Here is a 23046-nt window from a genome sequence, read left to right on the forward strand (position 1 = left end):
CCGAACATGCTGATGTAGAAAACAATCATCCAATAAATCCACAAAAGCCTTGCTACTGTGTGAGTGACCAGCCCCCAAATTCCAGTCAATATCTGGGAAATTAAAATCCCCCATTATAAGACTCTCTGATTTACTGGCCCACTCTATTTCTCCGAACAGTTTCTTATTATACTCATCAGAGTCATTAGGCCTATAGCACACTCCTACTCTCAATTTTGATCTCCCAATGCTTATGTCACACCAAACTGACTCGACACTGCACTGTCCAGCGATGTCGACTGGCTTCACTTCCTTGGATTTTATGTGTTTTTTAACTAATAGCATAACCCCTCCTCCCTTCCTATCCTGTCTATCCTTTCTGTAGACATTGTACTCCCCAAATTCCAGTTCTGCATTTCTTATATCTGTGTGACACCACGTCTCTGAAATCCCCACAATATCTGCCTTTGATGTTTTGAGCAATACCTCAAATTCATCAAATTTATTTACTAAACTCCTAGCATTGGTGTACACACAAGTATACATGCACCTGTTCTTTTTCTTAGCTACCCTAACACAACCCATGTGTTTACTTGTACCCCAATGATTCCCAGCAGTCTCTGAAATATCCTGCATCTTATTTTCCAGGCTGCGGCTCATTCCAATAGAAGCAGTGCAAGAATCACTTTCACCTCTGCCAGTGGCTACTGTTAATCTATTAGTCCTTGTATATTGATTTGATATTCTTTAACTTGCAGTATGTACTCAGTTGCAGACAGTTATAATGAAACTTCTGGTAGACCCTTTAGGAGAAGCCACACACCCCAAAATTTTGGGTTGTCTCAAAGCATATCGTGATGAATCTGTGAAGGTATTGTATAATTTGCCTGTCTTTAATTGAAAAATGCTGATATTACTTGCAGACATAGATATTACTTGCAGACATAGATATACATAGATTACTTGTAGACATAGATGCACATTGTTTTCTGGAATCTGTTATATAAGAGAAGTAAAGTTGTTTTATACATTAAGAAAATTCTTTTGGAATTAATATTAATTTCGAAAGGATTCTTCATTATATTAATATTGTTTCACATCTTTATTTTAAACAAAACCAACATATATATTTTAGAAAAACATGACTTGCTCCATTCATGGGAAAATACCCAAATTAAAATTTATTAAAAATTATCAAATTTTAATTTTTAATTAATTATAATTAAGTATAATTATTGTTCCCATCACACATTACATTAGTGTTTGTTTGTCTCATATTCATATTTATTCAATGATGCATTGTTCACATAGAAGAAATGCAATGTATAATGAGATGTTGCTGTAGTTACAGAAACTGTTGATATCAGTGGATTATGTTGCCACACTTTTACCATTCTCATCATGCATTAATGTAACGTTTTTGGTTACATATTCACTATTTCAGTAAATGATACAGGACATGATGGAAACAGTGCCTATAATTATGAAATTTATTGACTTTGATTTTAATAGAAAATTATATTTATATTAAATTGCAAACACAATACCAAAATCCAGATACCATGCTCACATTTTTTTTTTCTGAAAAAATTTCATTAAAACTCCCTAGTGTATAACATTAATATTTTAATTAAAATTAAATTAATATTTTGATAAAGATTGAAAAATCAAAATAAAATGCAACGTGTCAGCAGTAGTTTGGCAGCACATTCCTCTGCTTTAGTTCTCACATGACAGTAGCTGAGCATGAAAATTTAATCATCCTTATGCATTAGTAGAATCAGCATTTCAGGTGATACCCTGAAATTACATCAAACATTTGTGTCAGATAATGAAAGATGATGAGGCATTGCTACATTCTTTTAATATAACTGAGAAACAAGATCCTGAAGAAATATTGTTTTGCACACCTGAATGTAGAGTTAAGGCACACTGAGATGATTTTCCTTTCACCAGATTGCATCAGCATGCTTCATCCCTTGTAATGGTGCAGTATATAAAAGTGCAAGTTGCATCAGAGATTTTTTTTTTTTCCAGATGGAGGAAGTAATGTTGTAATGTGGTAGTGGTTTTAGCACTTTTTTCCCCAACAAATAATTTTACACTTCTATGGGTTAATTTGTATTGTCTAGAGTTAGCACAGAGGCAACTAAGGCTGGAAAGTGTCAACTTATCCTGTTTTTAAACAGGATAACCTGACACCTATTTAAAATACACAATAAGGATACAAAATGAGCCAAATCAACATGGTTTCAGGTTGATTTGGCTCATTGTGGCCTAAGTTGACAATGCAGCGCAAAAAAAAAACTATCGGTAAATTAGAGTGTCTTATAATGGGGGATTTTAATTTCCCGGATATTGACTGGAATTTGTGGGTTGGTCACTCACACACTAGCAAGGCTTTTGTTGATTTATTGGATGATTGTTTTCTACAGCAGCATGTAATACTCTTGATCTGATTATCAGTAATGATTCTTCATGCATCAAGAATCTGCAGATAAAGGAACCACTAGGTGGCAGTGATCACAGTGTGCTGAAGTGGGATTTACTCAAAGAGGTAACTACCTTCAAGGGTAACGGAAAGGGTTTTTGCTTTCATAAAGGTGACTACAGTTGTCTGAGACAGTATTTAAATTCTATATGGTGGAACCAACTGATGATGTTACCAACAGCAAATTCAAAATGGGAAGCTATTAGGTTTTTCATACCAACAGAGAAATACTGTTCAAGATTTAGGCCTAAATGGATGTCAGATGAACTAATTAGACATGTGAAAGAGAAGAAAAATGCATGGGATACATACAAATTAACATGTGACACAGAAACCTATGATAGATATAAGCTGGTCTGTAACCAAGTTACAAAGGAGGTTAGGCAGGTGAAGGCAGATTACGAGAAACCTTTGGCAAAGGATGCAAAGGAAAACAGCAAAGAGTCCTTTACTTATGTAAACTCTAGAAGGAAGGGGATGAATCAGATTGGTCCACTTGATATCGATGGTTCAACTGTTGATGACCCTGCTCAGGTAACTAACAAACTAAATGATATATATATTTTGCATCAACATTTACACATGAGGAGTTATTCAGTGAGGGGAATGCCAGAGGTGTATCCAACTCTGGCAGTAAGCTAGATAATCTTGTAATAACTGAGATTAAATTGGAGGAGAAATTGTTGAAGATAAACACAAGAAAGGCACCTGGGGTGGATGGAATTTATCCAGTTATATTAAAGGAGGCAACAAAGGAAGTAAGCAAACCCTTAGCCTTAATTATGAGAGCTTCCCTGGACTCAGGGGAACCTATGGACTGGAGATGTGCAAATGTGACCCCAATCCACAAAGGAGGATCAAAGGGAGACACAAGTAATTACAGGCGCCTCCGTAGCCAGGTGGGAAGGAGCAGCAGTGCGTAGCACACGCTTCTTGATTAGACCGGGGTTCGAGCCCGTCACCACCAAATACGGAGGATGCGGAAAGGTCAGGAATGACCACCGCATATTCACGGAGCAATATGGCCTTAGTTGCTAATGCTCCTAAAAACCAAATAACAACAACAACAACAAGTAATTACGGACCTGTTAGTTTAACTTCTGTTCCAGGGAAATTAATGGAGGCATGTTAAAGAAGCATTGCAGGATCATCTAGACACGACCTCAGTTATAGCTCGGACACAGCATGGGTTTGTTAAGGGGTAGTCTTGTCTAACTAATTTGATTGGATACTATGATGTAGTCACAAAGGAACTGGATGCAAAGAATAACTTTGATATCATATATTTGGATCTTAGAAAAGCCTTTGATACTGTTGCACAAATTGAAGCAATGTGGCATTGGAGGCAAATTGCTGCTATGGATAAAGGGATGGTTGAGTGGGAGAAGACAGAGAGTGGTAATCAATGGACACTGCTCTTCGTGGACTAATGTTATTAGTGGAGTCCCTCAGGATTCAGTGTTGGGTCTATTGTTGTTTTCTGTATTTATAAATGATATTGATGATGGTATATCAGGCTTAATGTCCAAGTTTGCAGACGATATAAAGGTTGGCAGGGTTGTTAATGACAGTACACTGCTGCAACAGGATCTAGAAAAGTTGAGCAGATGGGCTGAGAGGTGGCAAATGAAGTTTAACATTGACAGATGTAAATTACTACATATGGGAAGCAGTAATCCCAGAGTAACGTATCAACTGTGTGGTACCACACTGACAGTGGAAGAGAATTAAAAGGACCTGGGGGTAATCGTGCAGGCAGATATAAAGTTTTCTGAGCAGTGCAGACAGTCTGCAAGAGTAGTTCATGTTGTCTTGTCAATGATATACAGGAATTTTTCTAGCAGGGATAAGGTGGTGATTATTCCCTTGTATAAGGCAATGGTCAGACCACACCTTGAATACTGTATACAGGTCTGGTGGCCTCATTTTAAGAAGGATGTAGAGCTGTTGGAACGAGTACAGAGAAGGGAAACAAGATTAGTGAATGGAACAAAGGGTTGCTCTTACGAAGAAAGGCTTAAGTTTTGCAAATTACAGTGTCTGGAGACTAGGCACCTGTGAGGTGATCTGATTGAGGTGCATAAAGTCTTGAATGGTATGAACATGCTCAATGCAATGAGGCCTCCAGATGGTCTGGAGGCCTCATTTCAAGAAGGATGTAGAGCTGCTGGAACGAGTACAGAGAAGGGCAACAAGATTAGTGAATGGAACAAAGGGGTGCTCTTACGAAGAAAGGCTTAAGTTTTGCAAATTACAGTGTCTGGAGACTAGGCACCAGCGAGGTGATCTGATAGAGGTGTATAAAGCCTTGAATGGTTTAAGCATGCTCAATGCTGATGGGATTCTTCCTCTAGCTCAGAAAAATCACCTGAGAGGGCATAAATTCAAATTGAGAAAAGACAGATGTAGGATAGACGTGCGGAAATTTGCCTTTAGCCAGCGGGTGGTTGGTTGGTGGAACAGACTGCCATCCCTTGTGGTGGAGGTTGATAGCCTAAATAAGTTTAAGGCTCAGCTGGACAGGTATTTTGAACGAACAGAGGGTGAAGTGGAAGTGGGTTTTTTTTTTTTTTTTTTTTGGCTGATGCTGCATTAGCTTGCTTTCTTGCATCAAATGCCTCTACTAATGCTAATGGGATTCTTCCTCTTGCTCAGCATAATCACCTGAGAGGGCATAAATTCAAATTGGGGAAAGACGGCTGTAGGATAGATGTGCAGAAGTTTGCCTTTAGCCAGCGGGTGGTTGATTGCTGGAACAAACTTCCATCTGTCGTTGTAGAAGTTTCTAGCTTAAATAGATTCAAGGGAGAACTTGATAAACATTTGGAAGTAGATGGGTGAAATAAGGGTGTTTTTATTTTTTTTTTTTTGTGGCTGATGCTATATAAGCTTGCTTTCTTGCATCATGTGCCTTTGCTAATGCTAATATCAAAAAGCCTATTTCAGGGTATTAAAAACCTGAGTTCACAGAAAAAACAGCATAACTGTCAACTTAAAAGGTCCATAAAAGTTACTTAAAAATCAGTCCTGTAAAAGGTCCATAAAGGAACCAGTTAATCCTGTCCTGGTGGGAAGTATTTTTCAACGTTGGCTGACAGTGGAAATTCAACTGAGGCCTTTTTCAGGAATTTGAACTCAGGCCTGAGCTGGAAATTCAACTCAGGCCATGTGGAAGAATAGAAAAAGTGAGAAGTAACACTACCTGCAAGAGAAGCAGGGCAAAGTGGTTGTGTTTTTATGAATACTATATGTTTTCAGAGTTAGTATACTATATTGGAGATGTGATTAAACACCTGTGTGTTTTTATTTTAAAATTGGTGTCAGACAATTGTCGAGAAAAAAAAAGTGAATGTAATAAATTATATTAGCAAAAAATTCCACTATAACATTTTAAAAATGCTGCTTACTCAACTCTCATTTTAAATTTATCTTTCAAAATGGGCACCAATCTTATTTGGGAATTTGTGGTATTTGATTAAATATGGTATTGTGTTTTTAATATTAAAAATAAAGGAACTACTTGAATTAAGTTTTATACATGAATACATACAACTGAAGTATAAGTTATTTGACTGTATATTTTGTTCTATTTAGTAAAAGGTAATTAAATTTCCCCCATTTTCAAATTATTTTTGACATACAGACATGATTTTATAGAAAATGCCATTGTTTCAAAAACTTTTAAAATGTGATTTCAAAGCCCAGAAAAGCGTCTGCTTCAAAACCCACTAGACATGTAAACAAATGCCTTTATGCCATTCTGCATACACCACCGTTCATAAATACTAATACAAATCATATCATTAAGTAATGACCTAGGAAACATTAAAATCTAAAAAGATAGAAGAAAGAACAAATCATACCTGAAATTTCTTTCTAGGGTAACACTCATCTCAAGGAAAGCAGGGCCCATAAAACTTTCCTGTTATACAAAATAAACCAAAGGTGAACCAGTTCATAGAAAATTTCAAATTTAACAAAGCAGATGAAAAGGTGAAGCTGATCCAAAGCAAGGCAGTCACTTTTCAAATAACTTCTTCAAAGGGCAAGCATAAAGCTCTGTGAAATTATTTTTAACCTTAAGGAGTTGCAAGTAAGGAAATAAAAACAAATATTGAGAGATCAAAGTTTCACTCAGAAATTCAGATGTGCCACTGCCGATCCTCTTAGTTGAGGTCCTGGAGGTAGTCATGCACCTGGATTTCTAAGTAAGAAACTTTAATCTTTACTTAATATTCTTTTTTTTTTTTTTTCTTTCTTCACTTCTAATTGTTTTCTTTTCCAAACTATTAGACAAGGAGGGAGCAAAAATGTTCCTCTCTGTTTTTTCTTTTCTCCTTTTGTCGTCATCATTCCATTATCCCTCTTACCTGAAGCAATACAATTAAATTTTAAATTTTCTACAAATTGGTTTGCCTTTATTTTAATATGTATAATGGGATGTGTAATGGATCATGCATTCCTTGGGAATGGGTGCTTTTGAAAGAAATTTCAGGGGTTTTTTTTTTATTACCTTCCTTATGAGGGTGGTCAATAAATATTTATCCTCATCTAGAAATATATGAATTAAAGATTTGGAACTTGGCTGGCAGTATCATGCTTTTCTATGTAGCTACTTTCTAGAGCTTATCCATCCATCTGGGGATAAGCTTTTTCAGGCCTCTTGAATAGAATTCACTTTGAGCAGAAAACCAGGCTTCATTAATTACCTCCTCATGAGTCTGAAAGTTGTGGCCCTGTAATGGTTTCTTCATTTTAGGGAAGAGAAAGAAGCCTTAAGATGAATGGGTAGGAGAATAAGGTGAGTGCTGCAGATTTTCAAAGCCATGTCTGAATACAAAATCCACTGTGAGAATAGGTTTGTGAGCAGGAGCATTGTCAGCTAGGGAGGCAGATATCTTTGGATAACTTCCCATTTCTCTTAAACTTGATAGACTCTCTTAACTTTTCCTGGAGGTTTCTGTAGTATTCCCTGGTGATGCTATTCTTTTTGGAGGTAGTATGTAAGGATGATATCTTTAGAGTCCCAAAAGACTGACCACTTGTCCTTGTTGGCAGACAATTGAACCTTAACTTTATTTTTGTAGATTAGTGAACATTATTGTTTCCTCATCTGTTTTGTTTCTGTATCATAGGGATGTACCCAGTATTCATCTCTCATCACAGTTCAGTCAAAAAAAAATCAACATTCTCTTTACTTATTTACAATTGTGCAGAACATCCTTTCCTGTGGAGCCTTTGAGAAGGTGTCAACAATCTTCGAATCCAGCAGGCAATCACCTTAGACATATGCAGAAACTCATGCATTACAGTGAAAACAGATCAACGGCTGATGTTCACTTCATTTGCTTAAAATTTATAGTGACATGTCTGTCTTCAAGGACTATCTGTTCTACTTTAGTAGCCACAATGGCAGGATTTATAGCTGAGATGGGTCATTGTGCACACTGCTTCACCCACACACAAACTGTCTTTTCCAATTTTTTACAGTCTCATATGATGGACACCTCTTCCCATATACAGCTTTCATCTCTTCGTGGATTTGTTTTCTTCTTTGCCTTGCAAATGAAGAAATTTTTCAACTGATTGGACTGACAGCCCTCTCCATCATACCTAATCTTGCTGTATTCATGACTCTAATTTCGTAACTGATAGATCTGATAAATATACATTAACTTATGAAAATTAGTAGCATACACACAATACCAAATCCCTAACCAAATCCAAATCCCTAATGGTGTACTAGTAAAGGCATTTGTTCTACTTTACATGATTAGCAGATCTCTTAAAAAAATACTTTGCTCAGCTTTGATATCATTATTTTTTCCAATGATAAGAAGATTAATTCCTTATATAACCCTTTATGTAAGTTAATTGAGAATGATTAATTAAGCAAAATTTTGATAAACAGAAAATGCTTCCATTACACGGACCTTTTCATTCTTATGATATCATTTATTCATTTATGTTACAACATTGGTATAATCAGATTCTTTAGTGTCATACCAATTCTTAATGATAACACTAATTGGGAGGGAAAAAAAAAAAAGAGTGAGAGAGAGAAAAAAAGAAAAGAAAAATTGTCTCAATTAAAACATATATAATATTGCAGTGTTTAAATTTGGATTAATGTAATTTCTGAATTCCCAGCTTAAATCGGCAGTAATTTTCAAAAAAAAAAAAAAAAAAAGAAAGAAAAACCTTTGAAATAAAAGAATATTAAGATGCGAAGTCACTTCCTAAAATTAGCCACTTTCGTTAATGAACCTGAAAATAATAGAATTCATTGTTTTCTAATATCACAAATCTATGGATGTTATCAATATATGACTTCATTTTAAATGTTTACCCTGAGTGAAATCTAGCCAAGAGGTAGACAGTTTATTAAAAAGCTATCCAACAGTGCCCAATTAATATGCATGTAAATTGATAGGAACCATCTAGTCAGAAGCTTAAAGCAATTAATTAAATTTGTGTATGGCTTGATTTTGTACTCTTCATGAAATTTATAATATAGACTAAAAGCTGAGCACTTTTATTATCAACAGAAAGAAGAAGCATCACACTACAATACTTTCATGAAGGATTTTAAAAGTGCCCTGACTGGACAAAAAAATAAGTTGTGGCAAGAAATTGTAACTGGTATGTATACATTTATAATTTCATACATAGAAAATCTAATTTAAAGGTAAAAATAATTACCTGTTTATTCCAAACTGAAATAATATAGATAATTTTGAATCATGTGGATTCAAACACACAGGGTGTTTGAATCCACATGATTCAAATTTATGATGTTGTATCTGTTAGAGATAATAAAAATTCTTTGAAATATTTTTAAAAAGAATTTTTGTTTCCAAAAGACTCGGTCCTGAATATGATTTATAAATTCAAGCCACTTATAAAATATTTAGTACATAATCATTTGATATGAAAATTAATACACTGCTCAAAATTTTAAGAGGATGTTTCTAGTAGCATGTAGATCTGTGTTTAATGGCAATCCTCCATGGCATATATTGAGTTAAGTATTCACAGGTAATTATTAAAACAGGTAACTATTCTATTAATTGTTAATTATTGTCTTCCTGTTCAAGAATGAGTTTTAGATCTGTTGGTTGTTGAGGCCTATCTTGGATGTGTTGTTCCAGATGCTCTGCAAATTCTCAACAGGATTCATGTCTGGAAACTGTAGCTATGGCAGATGCTGCACATTGCTGGGGTGCTCTGCATACCATTACCATTTGTGCTCTGTGGCATTATCTTAAAAGAGTCTGTCACTGTGCAAGTATAATGCCATAGTCCCGAGGTCACACCCATTGTGGTGAATGCTGGGCTCCAGCTCCTTCAAAAAAATTCAATCAAACTAAAAATAAAAGTAATTATTTTTATGTCAAAGCAACAGCTCTGACCCTCATCCCCTACCAAAGAAAAATCTTGAGTACATCTACTCAGCTTGTAGAATGCAGAGTATATAGAAATGATATGCAGAGCACTCTGATGATATGCAGCATCTGTCATAACTCACATGGTCACTGGATAAAGCCCACGAAAGGCATCCAGAATAATAAGATGACCTGTGCTGTACCATGAATGTGATCTCTACGTTGAGAACACTACCACCGTCACCAACCTTCACACAGGGTAGGATTCATTTGGGATCCATTGCTTTATTCAGCTCTCTTTTGTAACAATGAGAACCACAGTTTGTCTGCATGACATGTTTCCAGTGCTCCACTGACCATTACTGGTGGAAACAGATTCTTGATGTTCAGTGTTGAAGGTTTTGGTGATTGCCTGCAGCGTTGCCTTCCGATTTTCGTACCCATTTTAGGCCAGATGACAATGGTTATACTGTACCATCTTCTAGTCAGACTGGTTCTTCGTGTTGCCTGTTTTCTTTCACAGAAACTGCTGATCGAAGAATCTAGATTCTGTCTGTGTTGATTCATACATGAATGTTTCTACCTGTAATGGGACTTATGTTGCACAAGAATCTGTGATCATGACTTGTTTTGTGATGTCACTGATGTTGCCCACCTTTCCCATGGTATCTGCATGCCTCCATGTGGAGGCATGTAGATATCAAAACACTACTTCTAATAAATTAGTAGGACATTGTATTAAGAACTTGTGCATGAATTTTTGGAAAAGAAATATGAATAGTCAGTTACTGATTCCCTGTTGGTTCTTTTGTCTCCCACATTATGTGTTTCCAGTGCTTCAATTACCATTACTGGTGGAAACAGTAATGGTAATTGAAATCCAGTGTTCAAGATTTTGGTGATTGCCACCAATATTGCCTTCCAATTTTTGTGCCCATCCTAGGCTAGATGACTATGGTCATAATGTACTATCTTCTAGTCAGATTGGTTCTTCTTTTTACCTGTTTTCTCTTATAGAAACTGCTGATCGAAGATCCTAGATTCTGTCTGTGTTGATTCATACATGAATGTTGCTATTTGTAATGATACTTATGTTGTACAAGAACCTGTGATCATGATGTTGTGATGTCGCCTACCTTTTCCATATTATCTGCATATGTCTGAGTGCCTCCCTGTTGAGGCATGCAGATATTGAAACATTACCTCTAATAAGTTAGGACATTGTATTAAGAACTTGTACATGAATCTATGGAAAAGAAATGAATATTCAATTACTAATTCCCTGTTGATTCTTTTTCAGAAAAAATTACATTAATTAGTCATGAAGATTTAAACAAAAGTGCCATCACAGTCCAAGAAGCTAATGATTTTCTCTTAGATCCAGTAGAAGAGGTTAAAGAAGAAGAGTCAGAAATTAAAGAGGATGAAGAAGATTTGGTTTGTATCTTTGATGATAAATTTTCATTGGAATTTTTCTTATATAACACGTATTTCCCATTTTAGATAATAGATTTGCATAATAGAAATGCAAAATTTAAAGGTGCTGTATACTGTATAATGATTCTATATACAGTACACTAGCAACTTTTCATTATAGCTCCATTCAGTGTGTACATTCTAATTATTATTGCCTGCTATTCTTCACTGGGCACATTGCTTTTCTGTTTGATGAAAATAACTAGCTGGCCCTCTCTTCATAGTTTGAAAATGAAACATTTTCAACTATGAAGAGAGTCCAGTCAAGGAGGGGGGAAAGAAGCAAGTAGGATACTGACTGAACTTTGTAGTTTTTTCAAAATAATCATGAAAAATGTTCACACAATTCTCCCATCGCTATAAAATTCTGGAAACCTGCTGTGAAAAGTGTCAGTTACTTTCTTAACTAGCAATGTATATCATTCACATCAGAAAAACAGTTCCCCCAATCTGTTTTAAGTTGACCACTCAGATGGAAATCACTAGGGGGCAAGGTCGGCTGTAGGGAGGATGATCAAAAAATTCCCACTCTCAAATCACTAATGATTTCTTGGGTCACATATGCTGTATAAGGCCCTGCATTGTCATGTAACTGGTATTCCATGTCCCAAATAGCCCAGGCCATTTTCTCTGAATTGATTCTAAATTCTTATTGAGATGTATAATGTCGTAGTACGTGCATGCTCTTGAAAGTGCACAAGAAGAATGCTATGATAGTTGCTGTTACCTTCCCTGCTAACAGCACAGCATTAAACTTTTGTTGGGAGTGAACCAGGATGCTTCCATTGCATAGATGCACATTTGGATTTGGGTTGAAAGTGGTAAACCCACAATTAAATTTCTGTTAATGTGGGGTTTGAAAATGATGTATTTTTACTTCTTTTTTTCTTACTTTTTGATTTACTGCCTCAATTGTATAATATGTAGCTGGGAGAATCTCTAGGTCAGCAGTCTCTACCCATTCTTTGTTTTAAGAGACTAAAAAAATGCTATCGATACTATGAAATCAGGTGAAATTAAAGATATGATTAATAATTGCAAAAGTGCTCCACGTGGAATTTTATCATTATTATTATTAGCCATATGGTGCAAGGAAACCTGAGGCTTATGCTGCACCAGCCAAAAAGAAATTTCTGAATTACTCCGAGAGAGAGAGAGAGAGAGAGAGAGAGAGAGAGAGAGAGAAGAGAAAGGGAGTCACCAAGAATGAGAAAGAAGAATGATGGTATCCAGCTCAGGACCCTGGGTGAGTCGAGCCCCTGGGGTACTTGTGTAAAAATTTAAAATTACTTCCAGCAGAATTATACTTAAGTAGTACAAAATACATATTTTTTTAAATTCAATAGTTGATTGCTATAATTTTGTTAATTAAATGGTATATCACTATGTTCACTTTTTTCTTGTTTAATTTCTTTTTCTTTTATGTTCCAACTGGCCCAGATGTAACTACCTGTTTTGTACTTTTGAATAATAAAGAAAAGAAAGAAGCATTTGATATGGAAGGGTTGCAATATTTAAATAAATTCATTATAAATATGACATTAATGTATAGTTTTTTAATTCAGTTACAGCTCAAATGTTGTTCATGCTCGTGAAATGTTTGTAATTATTGTTTTCAGTTACATTTTGTCAACTATTTTTAATTTTATGGATAGCAGTACCATCTGTGAATAAAACTCATAATAGAAAAACTTTATCTTGTTGCCACAGTGTACTTTTGCTTGAAAGTAGTCATATTTTTTCCTCCTTTTTCATTTCTTATATTTCTTAAATGTAGTTTATAGAAGCAGTAACAGCAGAATAATGCGTGACAAATATGAATTTTAGGCATTTCAGTTTAGGCTGTAGTTTTACCAGAATTTATTTGAACAAACAGCTATTAATTAAAAATATTATACTGACTTCAAAGTAAAGCTATTTTAAACATTTAGTTGGTCAGTGTATCCCGACTTTTTCTTCATTGGCTTCCAACTATGCTTGAAGTATCAGATAACTGTATACGAATTAAACCAGAAGCCTGCTATCTGACTTACTTTTGTTATTTTCATATGTACAAAGATTTAATTAAAATAATCTGGTTAATATAAGTTGGAGAAAAGGTGTTAATTTTAAATCCTGCTAATAGCAAAATATAAAATAGCTAATAGTAATATGCTCTGCTGAATAATAATGTTATCAGGCCATAAGACAGTCACAAATTAGACTATCACTATAGCAGTGCTCTGAAATTTCAGGTATGCTATAAAGAGGGAAGCTCAACCCTTTTTGGGGATAGTCCTAACCATTTTAAAACTTAAAGGTATGCTCAGTAATGGTCTTAGGTTAAAGAAAGAATGTTGCACTTTAGCAGAGTATTTTTTATGTTTTAGTATTAGTTGGATTTAGACTTCTACCCAACTTTAATGAAAAAATTTTAATTTTCACTTTAGTCAGAAACTTATTGTCCCAATATCAGGATTATATATACAGGGTGATTCACTACCAGTGCGACAAACTTGCAGGAGGTGTAGGGGGCACAAAGACGAATCGGAATCACATAGCATTGCAGGGTCCGAAATGCCTTCGTCATGTGGTAGAGGACGTTGAACGGGAGGTTGCGTGAACAGCGATCCCGCTGGAATTCAGCATTCGCGAACCGTTTCTTTTGAAGAAACCAAGTAACAAAAGTCCTCCGGAGTGGATAATCTGCAGGCTCCAATGATTGGACGCGTTGCAGATGGTATGAACTCATTTGGTTTGTTGACAGTATCCTCCATACAGTGGATTGGGAAATAATCATTGGCCTATCGCTCGAGTACTCGTACTCGGATTGCCTTCTGCAAGACGTAGAACATTCTCCTCTTTTTCTGGCATCCTCGTCGTTCGCTCTCGATTCATGGTACCTCTCGTGAAACAACCAGTCTCACGTAACCTGTTCACACATGTGAAAATCGTATGATGAGGAGCACGCCTGTGCGGGAAACATTCCTGGTTCAAGCACAGAGTGGCGTGCCCATTACAGTCCGCAGCTCCATACGCGAGGTGCATGTCGGCCAGTTCAACGTTTGAATACTCGTCCATCCTACTGCCCGGGAACCGGTTCACAAATGCTGACTTCCAGGGGGATCGCTGTTCACACGACCTCCCGTTCAATGTCCTCTACCGCATGACGAAGGCATTTCGGACCCTGCAATGCTATGTGATTCCGATTCGTCTTTGTGCCCCCTACACCTGAAAGTTTGTCACACTGGTAGAGAATCACTCTATATATATATATATATATTTTTTTTTTTTTATCCTACTAAAAGCCATTAGACTTCATTTCTGTACCATGATGCATAATTTAAATACTGACTACATCATGTAATACAGAACTAACCATTTTGCTAGGTTTCTGGCTGGACGGTGCCAGCTTTGTATTGGTATCATTCTCCTAGTGGAAATAACTCACAAAGAAGATATCTCTTTTAAAGACAGGATTAAGGAAATGGAGCAAAAAAAACAATGAAATGGAAAGTGAAACTATAAGTTGAATTTGTAAAGGAATGTAGGGAAAGAAAAACATACTGAAAGGAATAAGGTTAAGAAATCCACTCAAAGTAGGTAGAAACGTAAATAAGTTCAAAAGTACAGAAATTAATCAGGACACCTCTGAGACATAAAAGGAGTAGCAGAGCACCGAAGGAAATACTGGAAGAGCCACACAAAAGCTTAATTAAACTACAGGATCCATGCAGGAAGATCTGGCTAAACAAACATAGATAATATAGTATTTGGGCAGAATAAAGAAGGAATCATATAATCAGGAACCAAAACGAAAACTAAAGAGTCAAACCAGGTATGAATTCAGATATTAGTACTGTAGTGACAAATGATGCAAGAAAGCAAGCTTATAGAGCACCAGTCAAAAAAATAAAAAAAACTACCCCCCCCCCACAAGAATTTCTCTAGTTCTTCCTTGAATTTATTCAAACTACTCATTATCTTGTAGTAGTAGAATAAAATTTAATGCAGTGCATTACAGCAGAAGACATGAAATTTAATTTAAATGAGTACCAAACTAAGGGAATGTAATGAGCATATTAAATATAGAGAATACATCAAGAAAATAGACACCTCAATCCACCAGCAGAATTTGACATAAAGAATCTACAAAACTAAAGCCTTGTGGTAATAAACTGTCCTTGCCAGCAGCATCTCATCAGATGCCATACAAGACCGAGAGTTGAGTACAAGGACACTTTTACTCACCTGGCATCCGTAAACATCAAACAAGAAATCGATATCTGGTAATTCAAATGTAAGCAGAAAATACTGTATAATCATTGAAAATACTGGTGAGGAAAGGTACACGGAGGATCTGATTTCATTTACAAAATAAAAATTTTAAAAAGTGGTATCTGTCAGATGGTATATTAGCAGTGGTGGGGTAATGTTTATACGAGGGGTTTCCAAAAAGTAAGGTAACACATTTTTTTCCTTAATAATGGTGAAAGGAATGAGATGAAACGCGGTGGACAGATAGACCCGTTAATAACATTCAAAAAGACCGCCAGTGTACTGTTACAGTACTGTCGCCTCACAGCAGATTCCAGTTGCAAAATGGCAGCTACCGTGCGAGTGTGGTCCAAAACAGGTGTTCGTGAAGTTATTCGCTTTTTGCAAGCAAAAGGGTCTTCACCAAGTAACACTGTGAACTGGTTGCTATGTACGGTGAAAAGGTGATGACAAAGAAGCAGGTGTGTTTTTGGTGCAATGAATTTAAAGAAGGTCCTGTTGACGTTTAAAAGATCGACATCGGGCAGGCAGGCCTTTGTCGAGCTAGGCAGAAGACAACATTTTGCCCATTAAGGGCATCATTCTTAAAAACAGGCGAGTGAAACTGCATGAAATTGCATAAATAAAAAAAACGTGAGTAAGTCCTGTTCATGATGTCCTTCGCTTTCAAAAGGTGTGCAGCCTCTGGGTGCCCCGACAATTGTCAGAGGACGACAAAGAAAAATGCATGGGGATGTATCTTGAGAACCTGTTGTGATACAGCTACGAAGGAGATGATTTTCTCGCTCACATAGTCACAGCAGACGAAACGTGGGTTCATCACTTTACCCTGGAGAGCAAACAAGACTCCATGACCTGGAAACATTCACAATCTCCTGGGCGCAAAAAATTCAAAACTTCCCAGTGTCTGAAAAGTCACGGCCACGGTGTTCTGGGATCGCCAAGGCGTTGATGGATTCCTTGCCAAAGGGAGGAACAATCAATGCACAGCTTTACTGTGCAATGTTGGAAAAACTGAAAGCCACTATTCGATGCAAATGACCACGACTCCTGACAAGCAATATAAATTTGTTGCACAACAATGCAACTCCGCACACTGGCCACACCACTTGTGAGTGGTTGCACCATATTCGTTGGGAAACTTTTGTCACATTCCCTTAAAGCCCAGACTTAGCGCCTTCATACCTCCATTTGTTCAGCCCTCTGAAAAAACACCTTTCGGGGTAGCATTTCACTACGTATGAGAAAGTTCATCAGGCGATGCAATGTTGGTTACTGCGTGTGGGCATGGACTTCTTCAGTACTGGTATTGATAAACTGATCCATCATTGGGACAAGTGCATCAACAAAACTGGAGACTGTGGAGAAGTAGTGCATGTTCGCTTATTTCTCGGGGTGTAATTTCAATTTCATATTATTAAACATCATCGAGAGAAAAAATGTGTTACCTTACTTTTCGGAAACCCCTCGTACATATAGATGTACTCTTCAGAGCCCACACATGAAAAATGTATATACAAGGTGTCTCAAAAATATTGGTACAAACGTTTAGGGGAGGTAGGTAACGTCTAAAGGAATGCGAATCGCATAGGAACCCATAACCGGAAACGTCACGGGAAAGTAGTAGCAGAGGCACAAGAAGCAGAAATGACACAAGACAGTAATTAGTGGCAAAGATTTATTTGACATAATATTAACAATGGAGTACGAGATGGATGCTCAAATGATGTTACAACAGATGCTCGAAGGTTGCACCATGAGACGCGATGCACGTGTGCTCAGCCCAGCATTCGGAAATATTCCAGGAATTAGAAACATGGATTTCTGCAAACGCAACCTCCCCCTTACCACTCAGAGCTATTGCATCGGGCAAGACAAAAGTAAAATTAGAGTGTGTATTGTGGGGATGGAAATCCACGCTCGCGTTACTTTGTAGGGTTAAGAAGAACATCTTTAGCTGGAACCCAACAGTTGTAGGACGCTGGATATACTAACCACTTAACACGTAATTGACGCTCTCCTCCTACACGTCGTGCCTTGAGTACTTTTTCAATAAGATAGACGTCGTCAGGCAATGTGTCATGGAGATTAACACGTTATAGCTGTTGCTCATAAAATGTGCCCTCGATCGTTTCACCGGCCCTGCCCTTGACTCTGTACACAACTGGTTGCCTTCGTTTCAATACTTGGGATACAGTGAACACCTCACGACTCCAACTACCCCAAAATACTTTGCGGAAAAGATGAGAACCTGTGCTTAGAACGACACGATCCCCTAGTTGACATTTAAGAATCTGTTCTTTGGGTTTTTCAAGTACAATTTCCTGTAGACGTCTTCTTCTTTATGCAATGCGACATCGGCTGGTGGCATCCCTGTGGTCCGATGCTGTGTTCGATTATAAGTAGCTACAATGTCGGGAAGAACGTGCACATATTTCCTACTTCGGTATAAGTTATCCATTTAAATATTTTTTCTTTCAGAGTTCGGATGAAACGTTCAGCTATGGCTGCCTTTTTTTCAGACCTAGAAGTATAGAAATTAATGTTAAGAGACTTAAATCATGCTCTTATATCTTTATTTGTAAATTCTTTGCCTTGATCCTTGATGGCGTTTCTTCTTTGAAAAGTGATTTGAAGGGCTTTACCATTTGCTTTGAAGTTTCATTTCTAAGTGTTCTCACCCAGGTGTATCTTGAAAATGCATCTATACAAACGAGCAAATAACATACTCCTCCATTATCTTTAGACAGATTGGAAACTTCTCCTAAGTCACACGGAAATGTATGGTGTAGCCCTGGAACTATTATCTGGTTTCTAGGAAAATGAACTCTTTGAGGTTGGTGTCTCGCATAAGCAGGCGGGACGCCAAGTACTCTTTCAGGACATGCCTGGATAGTTTTGTATTATGTTTTTGTAATCCACTAACACCACTGAAACTTCCCACTACACGAGGATCATTGTAATCTTATAGCAAAGTACTGCATATGGGTAGAAGTAACCCCAGAGAAACGTGCCAATTGTGTGGTACTACACTTAAGGTGGTAGAAAATGAAAAAGACCTGGGAGTAATTGTGCAGGCAGATATGAAGTTGTCTGAGCAATGCAGACAGGCTGCCAGGGCAGGTCATGGGGTTTTGTCAATGATATATAGGCATTTTGCTATCAGGGAAAAGGAGGTGATTATCCCTCTGTATAAGGCAATGGTCAGGCCACGCCTTGAGTACTGCGTACAGGTCTGGAGGCCTCATTTTAGGAAGGATGTAGATTTACTTGAGCGTGTACAGAGAAGGGCAAAAAGATTGGTTAGGGGGAATAAAGGGATCCGCTTACCAAGAGAGGCTTAAGTTCTGCAAATTGCAGTGGCTGGAAACTAGGCATTATTCAAGGCCTTATACACCTCAATCAGATCACCTGCTCGGTGATCTGATTGAGGTGTATAAGGCCTTGAATGGGTTCAGCACGTTGAATTCTGATGGGATTCTTCCACTTGTTCAGATTACGAACCTAAGGGGGCATAAATTCAAATTAAGAAAAGACAGATGTAGAATAGATGTGCGGAAATTGGCCTTTAGCCAGCGGGTGGTTAATTGCTGGACAAACTTCCATCTGTGGTTGTGGAAGTTGATAGGTTGAATAAATTTAAGGAGGAACTGGACAGGCATTTGGAGGGAATGGTGTGATTTTTTTTTTTTTTTTTTTTTTTGGCTGATGCTGCATAAGCTCATACACTTGCTTTCTTGCATCACATGCCACTACTACATTTTTTTTTTGTTCTTTTCCAGACGAAGATGCTTTACTTACAGGACGCTCAGGAATACTGGTGGAGTTTATAATGATTTTTCTCTGCGCCCTCTGTGAGCTGCTGGTGGTACAGTAAGAAGAAGAGGGGTTGACAATCGACGTTGAAGCCTTTGTTGTTGGGGAAAATAACACAATAACCCCACATTGTAATTATGTGTGTGTACATATATATATATATATATATATATACACATTTTTGTTTTTGTCAATAAAAATATATTTATTTGTAAATATTGTCTCTCTTTTTATTCTTTGATACTAAAAAAAATAAATTTTAATTTTTCCATTATTCAATAATCTTAGACTTTGGGAAGTTACTTTTAGAAATGTAAAAGGCGTTAAATTTCAAATATATAGAGTAAAATTGAATTTGCAGATTGGACCAATAGATGGAGCCATCGTTCACAGTAGATTGTGGATTTAAATAACGAAATTGTATCGGGAGGTTTTGTGGAGTAGAAAAATTATTCAATTTAGGAATATAGTCTAAATGTTTGTTTAATATTTAAAGAAGTCAATAGAGTTTGTCTAAAATTTTCCAAACTGTTCTACTAACGGTTACGAAAAATGCAGAAAATTTGCATATTCCTGTGCACGGGCGCCAGCAGCATATTTCGATAATTAATATTAGGATCGGTGTATGTGTAAACACCTTTTTTGCAACATATCATGAAAAGTGTTATTTTATGTTATTTGGTTTTTAGGAGCATTAGCAACTAAGGCCATATTGCTCCGAGGCTATGCGGTGGTCATTCCCTGACCTTTCCGCATCCTCCGTATTTGGTGGCTCGAACCCCGGTCTAATGAAGAGGCGTATGCTACGACCTGCTACTCCTGGCTACTGAGGCCACGTTATATACTGTGTATCCAAATAAAATATCTTAGCATCAAAATATCACCAAAGAAAATTTTCAGGAAATCTATATGGCACGTGCAATGCTTAATTGGCATAGCCATCGCAGTTCCCAAACCGGTGGAAGTTTGGGTCCGAATCCGGTCAGTGACGCCAGTAATTTTTTATGTTTTTTTTTTGCTTTTTTTTTTCAAATCGTACCTGAGTTATTTGGTGTCAGCCCAGGTGGTTTTTCCTCTCGGAAAGTCAATTAGTTCTTCCATTAAAGTTGGTTATGCCCCTAAATTCTAAAATTTCAGTATCGAGGAAGTTTGAACTACAACATGTAGACTAGTTTTCATGCAATTTAAAATAACTTTATATTCTCTTGGGAAGCACAGTTGGTAGGAGCGCATCCTCCCGACACCGGTGGGAAAAGACCTTAGTTCGAGTCCCATCGATGAGGGGAGGAATTTTTATGGGCCTTTTTCCCAACGTAGTCGAGTTAGTAGGTCGCAGGCGAGGGTCACATGGTTTTTTCTCCCGGAAATTGTGATTTTTCGTCCAGCAAAACAGAAAATCGACTTCAGAACACGCCCAATTTACAGACAATATACACAGAGCAATACACACCACATAGCCTTGGTCGCTATTGCTCCTAAGCTCCAACAACATTAAAATTAAATCAGTGTGAAATTTCTAGCAGCTCCCAAAATTTTTATTTAATTATATTTCGTGCATTTTGGTTGGGGAAGGCATTTATTTACAAGTTATTGATAAGGTGCTGGTCACCTAACAGGTTTATATTATAGATTTTTTGATGGCTGCTAATAAAATATGGTATATTTTTAACAAATAATATTGCATTGTCGGTGTGTTTCATACACGTGAAAATTTTAGAAAAGGCTCAAATTGATCCAGATTCAAAAACTGAAAAAAACTGGTGGCTTGACTGAACAAATATCGGGCCAAACACATCTACCATCTGTATATTAAAAACGTAAGATAATGGGTTATTAATCACAAAAAAGTATAATAATAAACCAAAAATCCCTTGTATTATGACGTTTATGGTGTGAAACCTTCAGATAACATACCGGCTGATAATTTTGCATAGAGGACACATCAAGAACAAAACAACCCAGGTGTGCAAATTAAGGTCCGTCACTGTTTCGAAAGGTTACAACCACGAAATCTTTACTTAAGGTATTCTTTAATGATGAGAGTAGATTCATTCTCAGCAGAGATTCTGGACATCAGCTAATCTGGCGAGAGGTTGGCACACGGTATTACCCCCGCAAACATCACAGAAAGGGATCGATATAGAGGTCGAAGTGTTCTCGTCTGGGGAGGCGTTATCTTCGATGGACGTACACAACTCCAGATAGTGGTTTTATATGTTAGCTGAGGTAATCCTTAACCATGTGCGTGTGTTCCGAGGTGCCTTTGGCCCCGAGTTCGTGTTTAGAGATGATAACGCCACACCCCATCGCACTGCAGCTGTGAATATGCTTTCTGAATGAGAGGACATTGTTTGTATGAATTGGCCTGCCCGTTCCACAGATCTAAATCCTATCAAACACATATGGGACGCTCTGGGGACACCCCTAGAGGCACGTCCACACCCACCAGAAAATATTCACCAGCTGAAGATTGCGCTGACAGAGGAATGGACGATGTTACCGAAAGAACTTGTCAACAACATTGTCCTAAGTATGGACAGGCGGTGCAAAGTCTGCATCGACATTTCGGGGTGGCCATATCTCCTAATGAGGATCACCTCTTCCCTTCGTTGCATCTTTGGCAGTGATGTATCTGTATCATGGAAGCCATTGTTACGTTGCTATTTTTGAATAAAGTCCCTCTCTACCGTTTTGTTTCTGTTGTTGTATCAGTGTTGATTCCTTCATCATTTCAGTACCTCACGAGGTTCCTTTGGTATGCTTTTCCGATATCCAGGCCACTCCTATGAGAAGCTACAAGTGAAAACGTGACTGGTTCTTAAATTTTTGCGCACCAGTGTAGAAAGAATACCGGATTCAGGCTGTTGTTGTTATTTGGTTTTTAGGAGCATTAGCAACTAAGGCCATATTGCTCCGGGATATGCGGTGGTCATTCCCTGACCTTACCGCATCCTCCGTATTTGGTGGTGACGGGCTCGAACCCCGGTATAATCAAGAAGCATGTGCTACGCACTGCTGGTCCTTCCCACCTGACTACAGAGGCGCACAGGATTCAGGCAGTCTGGGGACTTTAAGCACATATTTTACTGATTAACGTTAACTTCGATATTATTATTATTATTATTATTAAAATCAGTTTATTTCCCAAGAAACCTTGGGTCACCCCGGGACGGCTCTGTGCCAGAAGGGTGTGAATACAGACTAAGGTGCGAGGAACACAATGTACAATACACAAGGGTACATTCGTGCTCGACTCGAGACTTTTACAGGATTAAATAAACAATAATGTACAAAATATACAGTAATATACATGATTACATGAATACAGAAAGTCTTTATCATATACAAAGAGGCAAGTTAAAAAAAAATAATAATAAAAAATAAAAAACATAAAGGTCTGTCCAGGAGCAGGTGAGTATTATAGGTTCATAATCTGGTAACAGTTCTTGAGGATTTCCTTCCTGTAGGGCTTGTCTTCACAGAACCTATCAGGGTGGATCCTAAATTTATTGAAGATCCGAAGACAATTGGCTGGAAACATGTTCCTCAGGGAATCGATGTTTGACAGCGTAAGACGTAGAGGGAGACAGGAGTCGGGGTGCTTCCCTCTTGCCCTCCTCGGGCCAGAGATTAATGCGGATG

At 37.4% G+C, this 23046-nt stretch overlaps 1 protein-coding gene across 1 annotated transcript; it reads left to right on the forward strand.

Annotated features, from left to right (window-relative positions):
- The first annotated feature begins 733 nt into the window (after positions 1 to 733).
- On the forward strand, positions 734 to 13135 carry LOC150075417 (DNA repair protein Ku80-like). Its single transcript, XM_090388481.1, has 4 exons — positions 734 to 850; positions 9019 to 9112; positions 11156 to 11292; positions 13109 to 13135. Exons 1-4 carry the CDS (start codon positions 764 to 766, stop codon positions 13133 to 13135), a joined length of 345 nt encoding a protein of 114 aa, XP_090244607.1. The 5' UTR covers positions 734 to 763.
- The last annotated feature ends 9911 nt before the right edge of the window (positions 13136 to 23046 follow it).

The sequence above is a fragment of the Mastigoproctus giganteus genome, chromosome 14 (genome assembly GCF_048544385.1).
Source record: "Mastigoproctus giganteus isolate SK-2022 chromosome 14, ASM4854438v1, whole genome shotgun sequence".
Classification (NCBI taxonomy): domain Eukaryota; kingdom Metazoa; phylum Arthropoda; class Arachnida; order Uropygi; family Thelyphonidae; genus Mastigoproctus; species Mastigoproctus giganteus.

Coding starts and splice junctions, on each gene's coding strand:
- LOC150075417 (XM_090388481.1), top strand. CDS start 764: ATGAAACTTCTGGTAGACCCTTTAGGAGAAGCCACACACCCCAAAATT. Junction 851..9,018: donor ATCGTGATGAATCTGTGAAG/GTATTGTATAAT, acceptor TATTATCAACAG/AAAGAAGAAGCATCACACTA. Junction 11,293..13,108: donor AAGAGGATGAAGAAGATTTG/GTTTGTATCTTT, acceptor TCTTAAATGTAG/TTTATAGAAGCAGTAACAGC.